We start from the raw sequence: 18111 nt of genomic DNA, 5'->3' as shown, positions 1-18111 counted from the left end.
CTCTAATTATTATCATCATCAACATCGTAACTTAATTTTCATTTGTTTTTTTTTTTTTTTTTTTTTTTTTTTAGAAAAGTAAATTTGAAATCTTAGAACCGAGTAATTCGAATGAAAACAATCATTATTAAAAAAGAAAACGTAATTAAATTTTCCTTTTTGAGTAAATAGAAATACATCAGAGAGAGAAAGAGAGATATGGAGAGAGAAAGAGGGGCCTCCTGAAATTCGACTACAGAAATTTTCTTTTTTTTTTTTTTTTTTTTAATAAAAGCTCGCGATTTCATCTCGAATCCGACTGAAATTATTTTTGGGGGGCGGGAAAACCCAAATTTCTCCTCTTAATTTCGGGAAAACAAACCGAAAACCAACTTTCGAATTATATTCGAGTCGATTCCGAAAAAAAAAAAAAACTTTATAATTAAAATAACGAAAAATAACTGACCGGAAATAGAAAGGAATTTCACCGGAATAAACCGGAAGTAAATATTTTCTCCCTCTCTCTCTTTTATTTAATTGAAAATTGGTAAACGAATAACTCCCCACACCTCACCCACCTTTCCCCCACCTTCCCTTTAATAATCTCGAACGTTAATTTCTAAAATTTTAATTTTTCTGTCGTGGTTATTAAATTTTATTTTATTTCACCTTTTCCAAATTAAATAAAATTTTATTAATTTCAAAAATGTTTTCACATTAAGTAAATAAATAAATAAAATAAAATAATTATAAAATAACGAAAACCTATTAAAACGATAATAATTACGATACTTTATTAATAGGAAACGAATTTTGATTTTATTCGATTCATCGATCTAGCGGAAATCAATGACAAGAAAAAAAATTCTTTTCCCACGCTTTTTTTTTCGATAGATCGATCGATAACTCGTCTTACAGGAAGGATATCCGGTTTTTTTTTTTTAGCAAAACAACTTCGACTTTACAAAAAAAAAAAAAAAAAAAAAAAGAAAAATGGTGAATACTCACTCTCAAATTAGGTTTGAGTTGAGCTAAATCAACTCCTTCCGCCGGAACCGGAACATTGTAAAATTCTCCTTCTTCTTGCGTAAGCAATTTGTACCATCCGTCTACAGGTTCTTTTATCAATTCCGATATTCCAAACGAGAGAGAACCCATAAAATCGTTTCTCGACGTTCTGTCCCAATCCCATACTTCGATCAACAATCTTCGATCTTTGTCTTCTGCTTTAAGATCACTGGAATTTAATGCAAAAAAAAAAAAAAGGACTTATTATCATCATCGATTATTCGGACAAGAAAAGGAGATTTAATCGATCGCGATTATGTTATTTACGTTCCCAAACAACCATTTCCCTTTTTTTTGAAATTTAGGATATCCAAAAAAAGGAAAAAAAGGGAAAATTAAACAAAGAAAAGAAAAGTCCGTGAAACAAAAAAAAAAAACAAAACGGAAAAGCATTCAAATTGAAAATTATTTAATTACTCCTCCAATTTACTTTTTAATTACTCTAATTTATAATGTATTTAAGACTCATTAAAAATGTGGAGGGAAAAAAAAAAAAAACTTTCGATTCGGTTGTAAACATTCGAGAGAATAAAAAAAAAAAAAAAAAAAAAAAAAAAATTCGAAGAAAAAAGGTTCGGTCATTTTTTTTTTTTAACGCGAAAAATTAATTAAACGAAAAAAAGAAAATGTATTATTTTTAATTATTTTTATTTTCTCACGAGAGATTTTCGCCATCATTTCCCCTCCTCCCTCCCCCCTGCCCCCGCTCCCCTCTCTTTTTCTATTATTTTTTTCCCCCGAATTTTCGTTTTTACTTCTCTACATCTACATCATCATCATCATCATCATCATCATCATCAACTAATTAAATTGTTACAAAAGAAAAAAATGTTTTCTTTTTTTTTTTTTCTTGTTTCTAATTCACTCGGATAAATTTTTAACGATTAATGAACCGAAAAAAAAAAAATTTCTTTACTCGTACAATAATAATAATAATAATAATAAAATATTAAAAAAAAAAAACCTTTGACTAAATAAAGGAAAGGAAAGGACGGACAACAACAAAAAAAAAAGGTTTTAAAAGGCGTAAAGTAAAGTAAAAAAAAAAAAAAACTCGGGAAACCAGGGTCGAAACCTTTTTTTTTTTTAACTTTTAAAGTTATTGAATTTTCACCTTTTTTTTTTTTTTTTTTTTTTGTTGTTGTTAAATAACCTGTCTCTCTCTATCTCTCCCTTTCTCTCTCTCTTCCACTTTTTGTCTCTCTTAAAAATTTCCAAACAACATAAAAAAAAAAAAAAACGAGAGAAAAAGGTCAAAATTGAAAATGAAAAATTTCCGTTGCCCAAAATAAGCCGTAGAAAAAAAAAAAATTTTTTTTGATTTAAAGCTAAAATAAAAAAATGCGACAAGTAAAAAAAAAGGAGAAAAAAAAATCGGAAAAGCGGGAAAAACTTAAAAAGAGAAAGAGAGGGGGATAAATAAACCATAAATAAAAGAAAAAAAAGAAAAGCGTTTTTCAAAAAAATTTCACATTCATTTCCGCCGAATATATTTACTTTTAATTATTTTTCTAGTAAACTTCATTTTTTTAAAAAAATGAAAACAACGTCAAAATTTCACGAGTTTTCATTTAAACGTGATGTTATTTCAATTTATTTTTTTTGACCATCATCATCAGCTTTTCCTTTTCCCCGCTTTCCCCCCTTTTTTTTTATTAAAAAAAAAAAAAAAACAATTTACCGTCTCAAACGCTTTTCACGCGCAAACAACAACTTCATAATAAAAAAAAAAAAAAAAATGACGTCATAAATTTTTAAATCCTACTTGCTTGCACTTGATTTTTTCTTTTTTTCATAATGCATAATGTAAGTATATGTTGAAAAGAGATATGGTGTAGACAGAGAGAGAGAGAGAGAGGGAGAGAGAAAGGGGGAGAGAGAGGGGGAGGAGGAGGGGGAGAAACATCGTTTCAGAACACAAATAAAAACATAAAAGAAAAAAATAATAATAATAAAAAAAAAAAAAAGTTTAAAATTCGATTACTTACAAAACGATGGTTTCGTTCCAAACGGGATTCAGGCACGCTTTTATGGTTTTCGTTTTTCTCTTTATGTTGTCCGAATCGGGAATCAATTTCAATTTGACGTAAGGATCCGATAACCCGTTTGGATCCATTGGAATTAAATTTTTACCCTGTTTGACTGATTAAAAAAAAAAAAAAAAAAAAAAAAACAAAAAAAAAACATTTTAATAAACGAATGAAAATCTCTTTTTTCTCTTCTTCGTTTGTTTTCAAAATAAAAAAGGGTTAAGAGACGATAATAAAGCAGACGACGAATCGATAAAAACAACGTAACTTAAATATATAAAAAAAAAATTACGTAATAAATTTATTATGTGAAAGAAAGAAAATTTTTTCTTGTATCGCGGCCATATTGAAACAAGGAAGTTTTCGGAAAATTTTTCCCTTTGACTAAAAATTTCTTTTTTTTTTTTTTTGTCTTTTTCCTAAAGCTAAAATTCGTGTAAAGCCTTTAGCCGCCCGTCAACTGGGAGCCCTCTTAATGACGTTTGAAAAATATTTAAAACAACAATAATAATAATAATAAAACAAACAAATATATGGAAAATGGGGGGCCCATAAAAGAGTGAAAAGATTACGTTATATTTTATAATAATAAAACTGTTCCATTATTTCAAAGTTTTTCCACGTGTCGCCTAACACAACAGTACCTTATCACACGTGCAAATACACCCCAAATGTTTATAAATTTTTTTTTTTTTTTGTGTTTTAAAAACTCACCCTCGACTGTCAATTTATTTCCCACGCAATCGATTTTAAGTTCGATTCGGCCTCGCCTTTCTGTGTGATCGCAACCGCATAAATTTGGAACGCTTTCCTCGCATCTTTTGTGAACGTTCATGTCGCATGCTGAAAGTAATAATAATAATAATAATAATAATAATAATAATAATAATAATAATAATAATTTTTTATGCCATATAATTTTCCAAGTAAATTGAAAAAAAAAACCGAAAAAAACGATCGAAAAAAATTGAATGAAATAAATAATAGAGATAAGAAATCATTTCGTTCGTTTTTCTTGTGAGAAGACACACCGGAAGTTGTCGTCTTCAATCAACGGAAGTTAATTTCAAAACGAAGAAGGATTTAAATTTTTTTTTTTTTTTTTGATACTTATAATAGTGGGCGTATTAATGATGCAATATTTTGATTATTTTCGACAAAAAAAAAAAAAAAAAAAATTTCGTAACTTTTTTGTTAACATTTTACTCGTCCGATTCGTTACTATATAAATATTATTATTATTTTTCCTTTTTTGTCCTTTGTCCAAAATTAATGGATCAATCACAAAGTTCAATAATTTTACGGCGTTTCTTTCTTCCTTTTAAAAAATTTTCCTTCTAAACTATTTCCTCTTCCCATCATTTTCGAAAACTTTATTAAAAAAAGAAAATTTTCCCACATATTATTAATTAATAAATTGATCGAATCGATAAAAATTAATTAATAAAATTGATTAATTGATCTATCCATTGTCAAATTATCACCTTTGCAAAATAAATAAATGAAAAAAAAGAGAAAGAAATTGAAGAAAATCTATTCTGATATTAATAAAATTGTAATTAAAAACATTTTTTCTTTTTTTTTTTTTTATTAATTGAACACTTTGTGATATCTCATTTAAATAATTAAATTTTCATCGGATTAATAAATATTGTTATCGAGTAAATTAATAATAATAATAATAATACGAGATTTTTTTACCCTTTGAACGAACGATCGATCGAATTATCCATCATAATCCATTATTTAAAAAAAAATCTAAATAGTTAATTTCCTAGCGGGTTTTCTCGGAAAATTTTTTTGTTTTTTTATAAAAGTGAGAGCTTTCGACGGTCGGAGAGTTAAAATATTTGTCAACCGACATAACACTTGACCCATCTTGAAATTTTTTTTACTTTTTATTTATTTTCCTTTTATTTTCCTTTTATTTTTCCTTTTTTTTGCGTTTTTACATTTAGGTGGCGTCAAAAACAAATAAATTGAAAAAAAATAAATAAATATAATTGTTTCTCTTATTCTCTCTTCCATACAAAAAAAAAAAAACATCATTAAATCCGATTAATCGGAAAATATCGGAAAATTTCAAAAAAAAAATTTTTTTCTTTTGTTTTTCGACAATAATAATTTCAATGTACGTTTCTCGCGATAATTAATCGAATCGATCGATTGATTCATTTGATCGTATAATAAACAATAATAATTACAACAACAACAACGCGTCGTTTTATATCGTTTTATAATGGGAATATTGTTTAATAATAATAATAATAATAACAATAGTAAAGTACTTATAATGGAAATAATAATAATAATAATAATAATAAATCTGAAGGACGAAACAATACACACATTTTGAGATAAAAATTAAATAAAACGAACGTCGTCGTTAATTAAATTAATAAATTTTTAATTAATAAATAATTTATAATTAATAATTTTCTTTTTCCATTAAATATCGATTCCATTCTTAATTATTATTAATGATTCAAAATTCAGAATAAAAAAAAAAAAAAATGAAGAAAATATAAATTTCCCGTACCTGAAATTAAAAAAAAAAAAAAATTTTTCGTTTTCCCTTTTCTTTCTTTTTTTTTTTTTTTATTTACTATCGGTCCTCTTTTTTTTCTCCCACGCTCCCCTCCGCCTACCCGGCCACCTATTTTAAATTCAATTTTTTTTTTTTTTTTTTCTACAATTTTCTTCAATTTATTTCCGTTAAAGCCTTTTAATTCAATTTCTCTCTCTTTTTCTCTCTCGCATTTTTTTTTTTTTACGTCGCTTGCTTTTTGTGTGCCTTCAAGTTTTTTATTTTCCTCATCCGTTTGTTGCGTGTCTTTTATTTTTAATGCGTCCTCTCTTACCCGCAAAAATAATTTTATTACTCGACAAAAAAATAATTTTCTTTTTTTTCCATCCTCATTCTCCTCCATTTTTATTTTTTACTCTTTTTTTTTAAATTTTTTGTTTACTTTTTTTCCACTCAACCAAAAAAAATTAAAAAAAAAAATTGGGAAATTTTTGTGCAAAGCGAAGTGATTTTCCGCAATTTTCCTTTATCATTTTAACATTGAAATTATCTCGTTAATAATTTGTCGAAAAAAAAAATCAATTTAAACTCGTATCTTTTCTAGAATTTTCGATATTTTCAAAGAAATGAAGAAAAATAATGAAAAATCATCAATAAAAGTCAAAAAAAAAAAAAAAAAAAAGAAATTAAAATAAAAAATAGGTTAAAAAATGTAATTTTACGTGCAACCAAAAAAAAAAAAAAAAAAAACTAAATCCCCGGATGAAAATTTTTATTTTTACATCCGGTTTTGAGCTTTATTTTCCTCCTACCGGAAAATTTTTAAAATTTAAAATTACAAAAATTCCGACAAAGTGCATTCATAAATAAATAAATAAATAAAAAGGGAAAAGCGCATCAAATTTACGACGACTTTGTATTTACGGGTCATGAAACAACTGGAAACTAAATGCAAAAAATTTCATATTTTATTTTCAATTTGTTTATACGTGTACCATTATTACTTTTCCCTTCCTCCCCCCTCCACCTCCCTCTCTCTGGTTTTTAAAAAATCCAATAAAGTCAGTCTCCTACCTTTACTACTACTACTACTACTCAAAATTAAAAAAAATAAATAAAAATAATGGAGACGTTTTGAATTTTCCAAATCCAAAGAAGAGAAGAGAGAAAGAGAGAGAGAGGGGGAGAGAGAGAGAGAGAGAAACTTTTTTTTTTGTATTTTTCCTTTAAGAAGAAAAAAAGCGACAACATCTGTTTTTTTTTTTTTTTTTTTAATGTCAATTTTTATACGTATATACATAAACCGTAAGCTATACATTATTAATAAATGAGGGGGGGGGGCGGGGGGAAAACTGTCCCAGAAAACTCGGGTATAATATAATAATAAATCTTATCGTATGAATCAGGTGTCGTCTACTTTTTTCTGGTAACAAAAATGAATTTTTGAAAAACACGAAATGCGCCATTTATCCATACTACTCCAGATTCGAAATCGTTTTCTTTTAAAAATTATCAATAAATCCTTTCGGGGGATTTAAACGCGTGCATTTATACGCACACGCACGCACACACGTACGCACGTCCATATATTCACGATCGCAAATAAAAGAAAAAATAAATTATTTATCACGTTCCCACGGGAATAGTAAACTTAAATTAAACAACTCTCGAATCAAAACCAAAAAAAAAAAATCCATTCGTCGTCCGCCATTTTGTAAAAACCCCCCCTTAAAAAAAAAAGATTTCTTTAAATTATTTAATTATTTATTTATTTATTTTTCCTCTCTTTTTCTCCACCACCCGCGAATTAAAATTTGTGAATGAAAATAAATATTAATTCTACTAATTAGTTGTATTACATTAAGTCGTCGCAGTAGACAAAAAAAAAAAAAATAAATAAAATAAAATTCGAAATTTATTATTATTATTATTATTTAAAATTCGACGTGTGCGTTTAATTATTTATTTACCCCGTTAATCGTCGTCAAAGAGTCATTGATATTAATTATTATTGACGGTAAAAATCTCCTCCAGCTCCTTTCATTCCTTCTTTCCTTTCTTCCTTTCATTCATTCATTCATTCATTCTTTTATTCGGAAAAATTTTTATTAGTCTCCGCAAAAAATAAATAACAAAAGATTAACATTTTAAATTTCGGTTTTTTCGATTTATTTACGTTTGAGTTCGATTTCCGCTTCCGCCACCGCCCTTCGCACCTCCCCCTTCCTCCCAATTTAATAACCCGTATAATATTAATTAAATAACGATTGAAATTCGATCAAAGTGAGAGAGATCACATTCAAGAAGAAAAAAATTCTTTTTTTTTTTTTTTTTATGATTGTAATCAATTAAAGTCGTAAAAATAACAAAAAAAAAGAAAAAAAAAAATTTATCACGTTTCAAAGGTAAACATTAACATTTACATTTTAAAGCATTTAATCAATCATATGCCCTGACTGAATTATCATTATTTTCTTGTTTTTTTTCCCCTCCCCAAAAAGCGAAATTTTACGAACTTGAAATTTCTAAAAAAAAGGCACAATTTAAATAATTAACTCCCCACCACCCCCAAACAAAAAAAATTAATAAAATCAAATGAAAACGTTTGAAGACGAACAAAACCAAAAACGACCAAATAAAATATATATAGAAAATTTTTCGCTTCGTGTTCTTGTTGTTGTTGTTGTTAGTGAAACGAGTCGTCGTGGAAGCAGTCGAAGAATTTCACATTCATCTGTTTTATTTACGTAGTCTGACAAAATGAAAAAATAAACGACACGATACATATGATTTAAATAAAAGTGTGTACAAGAATCTTTGAAGAAACTCGTAACCAGTAAAATTCGTCGTGGAGAAAATTATTTTTTAACACGAAACGTGTAAAACATAAAAATTAAAAAAAAAAAAGGAAACGAATGAAATGATTTTAAATCGAATCGCCGTTCGATATATTTCGATTCGAATTCGATATCATAATTTTAACCGTTTGGGAAAAGCAAAAAAAAAAAAAAAAAAATGACTCTCTTACGATTTCCCAACCGTCATTTAGAATATTTTTTTTCTTTCTTTTTTTTTTTTTTTTTCTCTCCAAGAATTCACAGCACAAAAAAAATAAATAAATAAATAATAATAATAAATCAACTTTTTTTCTGACAAATTTAACGGTCAAATTATTTTTAAAACGATTTCTAAAAAAAAAAAAACAATTTTTTACGAAACCAAAAAAAAAAAAAAAAAATGTCATTAAATTTCAAAAATGGCGCCTCAAATATTATTAAAATTTATCCCACGTGCCGAATCATTATTATTATTATTATTACAAAACCCTTTGAAATTTCTTAACCTCAAATTAAATTATTCGAAAAAAAAAAAAAAACAAAAAGTAAATAATATCGATTCTTTTCCGATTTAATCGATTTACAAATCGATCATCAATAATCGATAAAAAAAATCAATCATGATTTATATGTCGATAAGACACCAATAAAAACAAAAACAACCGGTTGGAAAAATACGAAGGGGAAACAAAGGAAAGGAAAGCAAAGCAGACGACGATCAAAACAACAACAACAACACGAAAAAATTGTAAAAAAAAAAAAAAAAAAAAAAAAGTTTATTATACTTTTCGTATAAAAATCTTCCCACGAGGAAAACAAAAACAAACAAAAAAAATAAAAATAGCGACTGGCGCCCGCAAACAATTTTCCTTTTTTTTCCCTCCACTTACCTCCCCCTCCCCCCCTTCTTCCCTCCCCCATCTCACTCACTCCTTTCCTTTATTTTTATTATTTATCTGCAGGAGAGAGGAAATCTTTAGGCTCATTTTACAGCGAGACAATTATTTATTCCATTTAGTAAATTAAATTCATCGAAAAAATAAAAGTAAAATAAAATAGTTTCCCCCCCCCTTTTTTTATGGAAAAGTGATTTGAAATTTTCCTTTTTTTCCTTTGAGTCGAATTCCAACTCGAATTAAATCGAAAGAAAAAAAAAATATATTTACCTTCGCATTGCATTCCTTGATGTATGACTCCATAAAGCAAAGACCCACAATGATCACAGAACGTCGGACTAGAATACGTGTGAACTTTGAACCTGTGTTTCGTCCTGGAATCCTAAAAAAAAAAAAAAAAATCGAAAAATTAAAAAAAAAAAAAATTTCGTCGCCATTTTTTCAGGTACGTTTTTTTTTTTTCAAAGTTTTAGTCCGATTAGTCATCTAATTAGTGACGTCATAATTGGTTTTACCATTCAAATATTTATTTAACCCCCCGAATAAGCAAAAAAAAAAAAAAAAAAAAACTCGAGGTTCCCTTACAAAGATAAAAAGAGAAAAACCGCAACGAACAACGTTTTTCGTTTTCAACATTTAAATTAATTTTATAAACCCCGAGTCTTGTAAAAAATAAAATAAAATAAGAGATTTCAGGTTCTTTAAAAAAAAAAAAAACGGTTCGCGGACGTTTTGAGGTTTCGAAAATCCAAAAATTTAATTTTTTTACTTTTCACAAAGAAAGAGATTTACTCTGGGTGATGAGATGACGGGAGGAGGGAGGAGGGGAAGAGACGCGTTTTAAATAAGAAAAGCAAATAAACCTTTTTTTTTTTTTTTTTAGTTTTTCTCATGCAACCAAAAATAAAAGTCGTTTTAAGGTTCGGCACGTTATATACAAAATAGGCGGAAGTACGCGCGCATTAATTGCATTTCCGGTTCCGTTTTTAATTTTATTACAAAATTTGTGTAAAAAAACATTTTATTATTATAAATAACTTTCTTCCTTCTAATTTTCTTTTTTTTTTTAACGGATTTCTATTATTTAAGAAACAATGTTAAGAGGAAAATTTTCTTTTTCTTTTCAACTTTTCTTTTGCCCTTAGGAAAAATTTAAATTTTTTCTTTTTTTTTTCTTTCTTTCTTTCTTCAAATCAAATCGTTTTCTTTTTCAATTTAATTTTTTTTTCTTTCACGTTATCAATTAAAGTCAGATTGATTGAATGAATGGACAAAAAGGTTGAATTTAAATTATTATTATTATTATTATTATTATTATTATTCGACCTTTTATTCGAATTTACTATTAAAAATTTCTCTTCGAATTCATTTCAACTTTTTCTATTAAAACGTTGGAAAATGAATCGAATCAAACGTTTCAAAATTTTTTAGTATTATTAAGAAAAAAGAGAGAGAGAGAGAGAGAGAGAAAAGGTTGAAACTTCCATTATTAAATTGAATAATTTTTTTTTTTTTTTTTTTTTTTTACGCGACAACAAAAACAACAAACAACGGATGCAAAAGTAGAGAATTTTCCCCTTTTTTTTTGTTTTTCTCCCCGGGTTGAGAAAAAAAAAAAAAAAAGGCAAAGTTTAAAAAAAAACTTTGCTCCCCTTTTTTTGACCTAAGCCAATTCCCTCCGAGACTATTCCTATTATTATTATTATTATTATTTTCACGACCGACGACAAAAGTTTTTAATTACGTTCTAACCAACGTTAACCGCGGAGACAATATTTTTGCGGAAAATTTTTTTAGAATATTTAAAAAAAAAAAAAAAAATTAAAAATTTTTTTTTTTCGTTTTAAATTTGTTTATCGATTTCCCAGGTTCGTCCCTTATTATTATTATTATTATTATTGCCATCCCTAAAATATGCAGATTCTATTTTTCTAAAACCTCTTTGCGATCATTGCAATCGTATCGTATTGTGCGTCTTACTTTTCATTTCAATTTAAATTTAAATTTAAAAAAATTCTTTTTACATTACTTTGTGACACAAACGATTCGCTCATTACATTTAAAAACCAATTAAATGTAACAGGTGTGAATGCACCTGCTAATAAACGAATTGATTCACTTCGAAAAAAATACATTTTAAAATAAATTCTATTTTTGTCAAAAAAAAAAAAAAAAAAAATTAGAAAAGGACGCAAGAAAAAAAAGAAAAAAGAGTAAACGATATAAAAATAAAAACGTGACGTTGTTTTTTTGTACGAAAAAAAAAAACGTGGCCGCAGAGCAAATTTCGACGGATTTTCTTTTTTTTTTTTTTGCTAAACGATTCGTAAATTTAACGACAGCAATTTCAAAAGAAAAAAAAAAAAAAGGAAATTTAATAGTAACTAACGGTTTTATAAGTTTTTCGTTTCAAAAGAAAATTTGTGCCAATAATTTTCTTTTTCCCCTCCTCTAACAATCAAATATCGATACGAGTACGCCCGCCTTTTTCCTTAATATCATAAAACCAATAATAATAATAATAGTTTTTGTTTAGTTTTTTTTTTTTTTTTTATTGGAGCAATTGATCCATTTTGAAAATTTTTATAGAAATCATATAAATTTATAACGGTTAAAATTAATAATAATAATAATAATAACTGAAAAAAAAAACAAAACTCAATAAAATAATAAATAAATTTAAATAATTTTTAAATTTTTCATAAAATTTTAAAATTTAAATTCGAAAAAAGTTTATAATAAATAAATAAACAATCAATTTATAAAACTTATTATTATTATTATTATTATTTTATGAAATATACGCTCGTGTTATAAATTTTAAAAAAATTTCGACAAAAAAAAAAAAAAATTGAAAAAACAGGGAACCTATTCCAAATTCTCATTTATTTCCATTTTTTTTTTTTTATTGATGGGAAAATTTTTTCATTTTATTCAGGTGCGTTTTGGCTTGATGCCGTTGAAACAAAAAAAAAAAAAAATCTCACGAAAAAGTAAAAGTATACACAAAGAGACCGAGAGAGAGAGAGAAAGAGAGAGAGAGAGAAAGTGAATATTTGCACGAGTGAGAAAAAAACGAAAAAAATTGATAAATTGAATAAAAATAAATAAAATAAATTGATGACGTCAAATTTCAAACCTTTTTTTCTTTTCTTTTTTTTTTTTTGCTTTGGTTTTCATCCAAAAACCTAAACGATTCGATTTTCATCATTTGAAATTTAACGTTCAAAAAAAAAGTTAAAAAAAGAATAATTTATCATTTCTCCTCACGTTTACTTCTTTTCTTTTTTTTCTTTTTTTTATTTACAATTTATATGATTTCTACACTACATGTATCGAAACGTACGACGAAAAGAGGGGAGGGGGAGGGGGGGGCGGGGAAATAGTTGTATGTTTCTCTTTTTAACGATGTCATTCTCTGAATGTGAATGAAATTTTTTTTTTTTTTTCTTTTTCCTTATTTACATAATCATCGATCTATCAAATGGGACGCGAAAAAAAGAAAAAGGGGGGGGTGGAAATTCTTACGCTTTTCTTTAAGAAATTTTTTTTTTTTCTTTTGTTGTCACCATTCAAAACCCGAGGAAAATCCAACAAACAAATCAAATAATAATGTAAACATGATGATGATGTATTTACTAAAAAAAAAACTTACATCGGAGTCGGCTCCTTTGTCAGCTCCAGGGCAAGTAAATGACACGAATTCGTGGCAGCGTTTGTGTACGGTATAGCTGCATACTGAAAATAAATAAATAAATAATAAATAATAATAATAATGATTTTACAAAGCGTGCGTGTGTGCGTGATGTTTACAATACGAAAACACACACACACACACACGCGTTAAGAGTAATAAAAATGATGTAATAATAATAATACTAATTCTCTTTTAACTAAAACGAAAATGTGATAATTACAAAAAAAAAAAAAAAAAAAAATTCTCCAAACTTTAAATTTTAATTTTATCGAATTCGTTCCAAATTTTTTTTTTTTATCACACGAACGCCATTTTTATTAAATAAAGAATGATTCGAAGAAATAAAAACAAAGGAAACAAACAAAAAAACAATCAATGATGATGCTTACCTTGGCATTGATATCCCTGTTTGCCAAATCCCCTGAAAAAAAAAAAAAAAAAAGAAAAAATGAAAAAAAAAATTAAAAATTTTTATAAACTCCCACGAGAAAAATTTTTTAAATGAAAAAAAAAAAAAAAAAAATTTATTATCATTATTATTACTTTGTCAACAGTGTTGAATAATGAAAAACGAAAAAGAAAATCAATTTTTTTTTTTTTTTTTTTTTACACATTTTGAAACTGAATCGCAAATGCAAATAAATCACGTTCAAGAAATGAGACGTTTTCTTATTATTATTATTATTATTATTATATTTTCGTCTTTTTGAATTCGTAAAATTTCTTTTTTTAAAAAACTTCAAAGTACAATTATTATTATTATTATTATTCTTTCTTTGTTTTTTTTTGCCAATCGAGTAATAATAATAAAAAAAAAAAAAAAATTGAAATTTATTAGAAAAAGTTTTCAAATTTAAATAACAAAACCTTGTCAGGTAATAAATAATCAGGTAATTATAATAATAATAATAATAATCATTTGAATTTAAATCAATGAATGAACGCAAATCCGTGATAATATGTATTTATTTTTATTTGATAAGAGAGAAACCCCCCCCCCCAAAAAAAAAAAATTACAAAATGAAATTTATCAAGGTGAAAAACAAAAAACAAAAAATGAACGTTTCGAATCCAGCGATAATATTATTATTATTATCAATTTAATATGACTTCCATCACACGGAGGAATGGATGATTCCCGTCGACCTTGACCTTGTCATCTTTGAATGTTTTACCATTAGAATCAAGGACGAAATAATCGAATAAATTCTTCTTATCGAACGATCCGTATATGATGATGATGATCGTCAACCCCCCGCTCCGCCCCCCTTGAAAATGATGATAAAAACCAAACTCTAGTTTTAGCAACGACGATTCGTGAACGAACGAAATGAATGAATGAATGAATGGGGGGGGGGTGGATTTTTCCATGGTGCTGCTTACACGCGTGTGGTTTTTCGATACTCCACCCACGCTAGCTAACTCGAATCGAAATTTGGAGACGAAGAAAATTTTTTTCCTTTTTTTTTTGAATGCTAAATTAAATTTTAACCAGAGAGAATCTGTTTCGACTGAATAAGCGAATAAATGAGAAAATCCAAAGAGAGAGAGAGAGAGAAAGAGAGAGAGAGAGAGAGAGACGATAGAATGCCCGACCGCGAATTTTCATTAACCGCGTTCTAATTTACCTTTTCGTTAAATAATTTATTTTTTTTTTTGATTGAATCACGTTTTTAAATTTTAACATAAAATCGCGACTCCGCTACATATCCGTTCACCCCCCCCCCCGTCTCACTCACCCCGAGGAAAATTATTTAAACAAAAAAAAGAAAAAAAAAATTTTTTTCATTAAAAATTAATTTATTAATTACGGGAAAATTTCGCAGTCTAACTCGGTTATGTTTGTTTGTTTGCATTAATTAACAATTTACAATCGATAATGTAAAAAAAATTTGTCAGACATTTTTTTTTTTTTTTTTCTTTACTAAATTTTCCTTTACGAAATTCTTCGTCGTCGTATTTCCATTAAAATAATTTTGTTATTTATTTTTAAAATGTCTGTCCTCAAAAAAAAAAAAAAAAATTAATTTCCCTTCATTAAAAATGCGACAAAACACGTTATTATAATAACACGAGTTGTTGTTGTTGTTGTTTGTTGTTGTTTTTGTCGTACATTCTACACGACTTTGACTAAACTACAAAACAATGATTCGCAATCGATAATAATTAAAAAGTAGTAATAATAATAATAATAACAAGGTAAGAAAAATCGATAAAGATTTTAATTACCCACGTTAAAATAATAATAATAATAATAATAATAATAAAATTGATTATTTTTATTAAGAAAGCGCTTTGAAACGCGCACACGCACGTGGCACGTGAGAATTTTCTCATTAGAATAAAAAAAAAAAATAATTTCGCAAAATTGGAAAACGAAAAGGGAAAATGGGAAAAGGGAAAGTGGGAGGTCAAGGGGGGAAGAGGAAACGAGGAAACGAGGAAACGAGAAAAAGTAAAAAAAAAAAAAAATTAAATTATTCAATTAATTTAAATATTTCACGATGATTATTTTTTTTAATTTATTTATTCGACGTTGGAAACTCGAATTAAAATAAAAAAAAAATTATTTTATTTTATTTTAATTTTATTATTTTTTATTATTTTTTCGTAGATAGAATCGAATAAAAATAAATAAATTTTTTTGAATAAAAATGAATGACAGTCGGTCGTTATTTTTTTTTTTTTTAATAAAAATTTTAAATATAAATAAATGAATAAATTGTTATAATAATAATAATAATAATTTTTGTTTATTAAATAACGCAGAAAAAAAAAATTTTCTTTCTTTGCAATTTTTGCGTTTTTAAAAAAAAATTCAATCAACTCAAATTTAAAAAAAAAAATCTATTCCTACCCATAATAATAATAATAATAATAATAATAATAATAGAATAGGATTTCTCTCTCTATTGTTTCATCATCATAAAAAAAAAAAAAATTTTTTTTTTAAATTGGATAAAATCCGCCGAATCGAATTCGAATCGAAAACTTTTTTTTTTTTTTTTTCCAACCGCCATAAAACAGGATTCTTTCGAGATTTGAATGAATTAAAATTTTTTTTTCTTTTCCTCTTTATTATTTGAAACAAATAATGGGGAGAAAAAAGGGAGGAGGGGGTAAATATTGATTTCCGATAGGGTAAAGGAAAGAAAACTATTTCGATCGCTAAACGCACGACAAACAACACAAACAATTTACGCAATTTACGCAAACAATTTACGCAAAAACAAAAAAATTTTCAGCATGAAGAAAATAATTTTAACGTCTACTAAACTCAATCGTCATAGTTTTATTTATTATTATCATTATTATCGATTTTATTCGTTATACTTTCCTATATGAAGTGGCAAAAATTTTAAATATTGTGACAACAACTCGTTTGTCGCACACTCGTACAAAAACCGAAATCCGTCATTATTTTAATTTCCTATCATTGTTTTTCATTTCCGGTCGAATCGTAAAAATGATTCCTAATAAACCCCCCCTCCCTTTATAGTAATTTACGAGTCTAAATTTAAAAACTATTTCTCTCTCTCATTGTACACAAAAAGAAAATTAACTTAAATCGAATTTTTCAATCAAAAGTAGCAGTAGTAGGGGAATATGTACGAGTGACGCACACACGCACACACACACACACACACACCTTCCACAACAATTTCATCAAATTTTTATTTTACTCGATGGCCCACCATCATCATCAAACAAAACCATATAAGAAAACAAAACAATATCGTCATTGTCCAAAAAAACAAAAAACAAAAACATTAAAATGAGGTCAAGGACGAAAACATAAATCGGATTTAATACCGATTCTTACTTTTTTTTTGTTGTTCTTTTATCCGCCTTGAATTATATAACGTAAAAAAAAAAATTCCAATCTGTTTTATGTCTTTTTCTTTTTTTTTCATCAAGTTTTTTTCATTAAAAAAAAAAAAATTTGCGTGCGCGTAAAAAAACAAACAACAAACAAAAACAAAACAAACTTTTTTTTTTTTTTTGGAGAAAACTTTCGCGTATACGTATATAAATTTATTAATTAATTATTTACCCCTATTATTATAACCGAGACAATTTTTATAGCCTCTAATAATAATATTAATAATAATAAACCATATCGGGGAAATTTATCTAAACTTTAAATTTTCTTCTTTTTTAATTACCTTGAGAGTGAGAGAGAGAGAGAGGGAAAATCGAAACCTAATTTCGTGACATTGAATCATTTTCACGTTTTAACCTCCTCTCGTCGTTATTACAAAAAAAAAAATTTTTTTTACTCCGTAAGGGAAAAAAAATGATGGGATTTATAAATTTTAAATGACGGTTAAAATCAAAAAACTTCACTTTTTGACCGGAAAAAAGAAGAGACAGAGAGAGAGAGAGAGAGAGTGAGAGAGAGAGGGGGAGAGAGAGGGGGAGAGAGAAGAAAGAAAACGTCTTTTTTTTGAATGGTTGACAAAATTTAAAAAAAAAAAAAAGTGTCTGAGACTCTCATTCAAAGACTCTTCGTCGTTTTTTCTTTTTTTTTTTTGTGCACATCCCAACAAACATTTTTTTTGTTTTCAAATAAATAAATAAATGAAAACGCTAATTCACCCGTGTTGTATTTTAAAAATAATTATTTAATTACATAATACATAAAATAAATAAATAAATAAATAAATAAATTTTTGTTTTGTTTTGTTTATACGATTGTAAATATAAATATAAAATGGCGACGAGATTTAAACAAAAGAAAAATATTTCACTTATATCAACACGTAGTAGTAGAAAAAAATTTGTTTTGTTTTATTTACAAAATGTTTGTTTTTATTTATTTTGCTACGATTTACAAATCTTTTTTTTTTCTGCTCATCTAATCCCTCCCCCCTCTGTCTCTCTCTTTCTCTCTTATTTACTCTTTTTTTTTTTTTCTCGTCTGCTCATTACTTATTGTTTGAGCCAACCGACCGACCCACAGACCGTTCGTTCGTTCGTTCGTTAATTTAAAAATAATTAATGAGTAATTTAAAAAAAAAAAAAAAAAAAAAAACAAATCCCCCGACATTTTTGATGATCCCCGACCGATATTGTC

At 26.7% G+C, this 18111-nt stretch overlaps 1 protein-coding gene across 1 annotated transcript in view; it reads right to left on the bottom strand.

The window, feature by feature from the left end:
- The window catches only part of Phum_PHUM528520 (cAMP-dependent protein kinase catalytic subunit, putative), a gene marked incomplete at both ends in the record, with an annotated part of 21509 nt that extends 8434 nt beyond the window's left edge, over nucleotides 1-13075 (bottom strand). Inside the window, 5 exons of the mRNA XM_002431379.1 lie at nucleotides 988-1216; nucleotides 3036-3189; nucleotides 3792-3920; nucleotides 9608-9719; nucleotides 12993-13075. Of these exons, the coding sequence (XP_002431424.1) occupies nucleotides 988-1216; nucleotides 3036-3189; nucleotides 3792-3920; nucleotides 9608-9719; nucleotides 12993-13073 (705 nt within the window). The remainder of the gene's footprint in view (nucleotides 1-987; nucleotides 1217-3035; nucleotides 3190-3791; nucleotides 3921-9607; nucleotides 9720-12992) is intronic.
- Nucleotides 13076-18111: the final 5036 nt, after the last annotated feature.

The sequence above is a fragment of the Pediculus humanus genome, genomic scaffold, assembly GCF_000006295.1.
Source record: "Pediculus humanus corporis 1103172108286 genomic scaffold, whole genome shotgun sequence".
NCBI classification, from domain to species: Eukaryota; Metazoa; Arthropoda; class Insecta; order Psocodea; family Pediculidae; genus Pediculus; species Pediculus humanus.
Note: the sequence above shows the minus strand (reverse complement) of the source record. Positions and strands in the feature narration are given on the sequence as shown.